This window comes from Eimeria mitis, genomic scaffold (assembly GCF_000499745.2).
Source record: "Eimeria mitis Houghton genomic scaffold, Emh_scaff3803, whole genome shotgun sequence".
Taxonomy (NCBI): Eukaryota; Apicomplexa; class Conoidasida; order Eucoccidiorida; family Eimeriidae; genus Eimeria; species Eimeria mitis.
The window spans coordinates 4,780-5,483 of NW_013572139.1; the positions used below are offsets into that span (position 1 = coordinate 4,780).

At 56.4% G+C, this 704-nt stretch overlaps 1 protein-coding gene across 1 annotated transcript; it reads left to right on the forward strand.

Annotated features, from left to right (window-relative positions):
• Positions 1-24: 24 nt before the first annotated feature.
• Positions 25-627, forward strand: EMH_0069650 (uncharacterized protein; the record flags this gene model as incomplete). The annotated part of the gene is made up of 1 exon (XM_013498893.1): positions 25-627. The coding sequence occupies one exon, from the start codon at positions 25-27 to the stop codon at positions 625-627; it is 603 nt and encodes a 200-aa protein (XP_013354347.1).
• Positions 628-704: the final 77 nt, after the last annotated feature.

Here is a 704-nt window from a genome sequence, read left to right on the forward strand (position 1 = left end):
CTTTGCTCGCTAACGAGGAAAGCGATGGTAAAAATGTTGAAAAAGAACACGTGGACGGGAAACTACTCTGAGTACATCACCCGATTTACCGATATAGTAGCACTGGGGACACACACACCGCCCGAAGAATTAGTGCTATGGTTCTTTACACTAATACCTCCCGAGATAGGAGAAAGGATTTCTGCTGAGGGAACTAGGAAGTTCCGCGACTGGCACGAAGCAGCAGTGGCCTTGAGAGCGTGGGCTGAACCGCTAGAGGCGTGGCGTGCTGCCAGGATAAAAAGCCTGCAGGAATTTATGGCGAGCGACGACGAAGAAGCGGGGATGGAAGGGAGCGTACTTACGAACGGGAAAACAGCCCCACCAGTGAGAAAAGGGGGGCCGGCAGAAGAGGGCAACGTTAGACGGTGCTACGAGTGCACAGGGAAGGGACACTTTGGTAGGGAATGCCCCCTCCGCAACGGCGTACCGAGACGCTCAGGCGAGATATGCTCTAAATGCGAAGGAAAGGACAACTACGCGCGAGAGTGCGTCAGGCCACCGAGGAGCCCAAGCGGGAGGCAGGCCGGGCGAGACTCAGGAACAGATATAGCCGTCGCGGGATCGCGGTTAAACGGGCGGGCCTAGGCGCGGGGGGGGACCCACGCTCTAGGCCTAATCAGCAGATAGATGGCTCAAGGACCCAAACTATTACTGGGAACGAG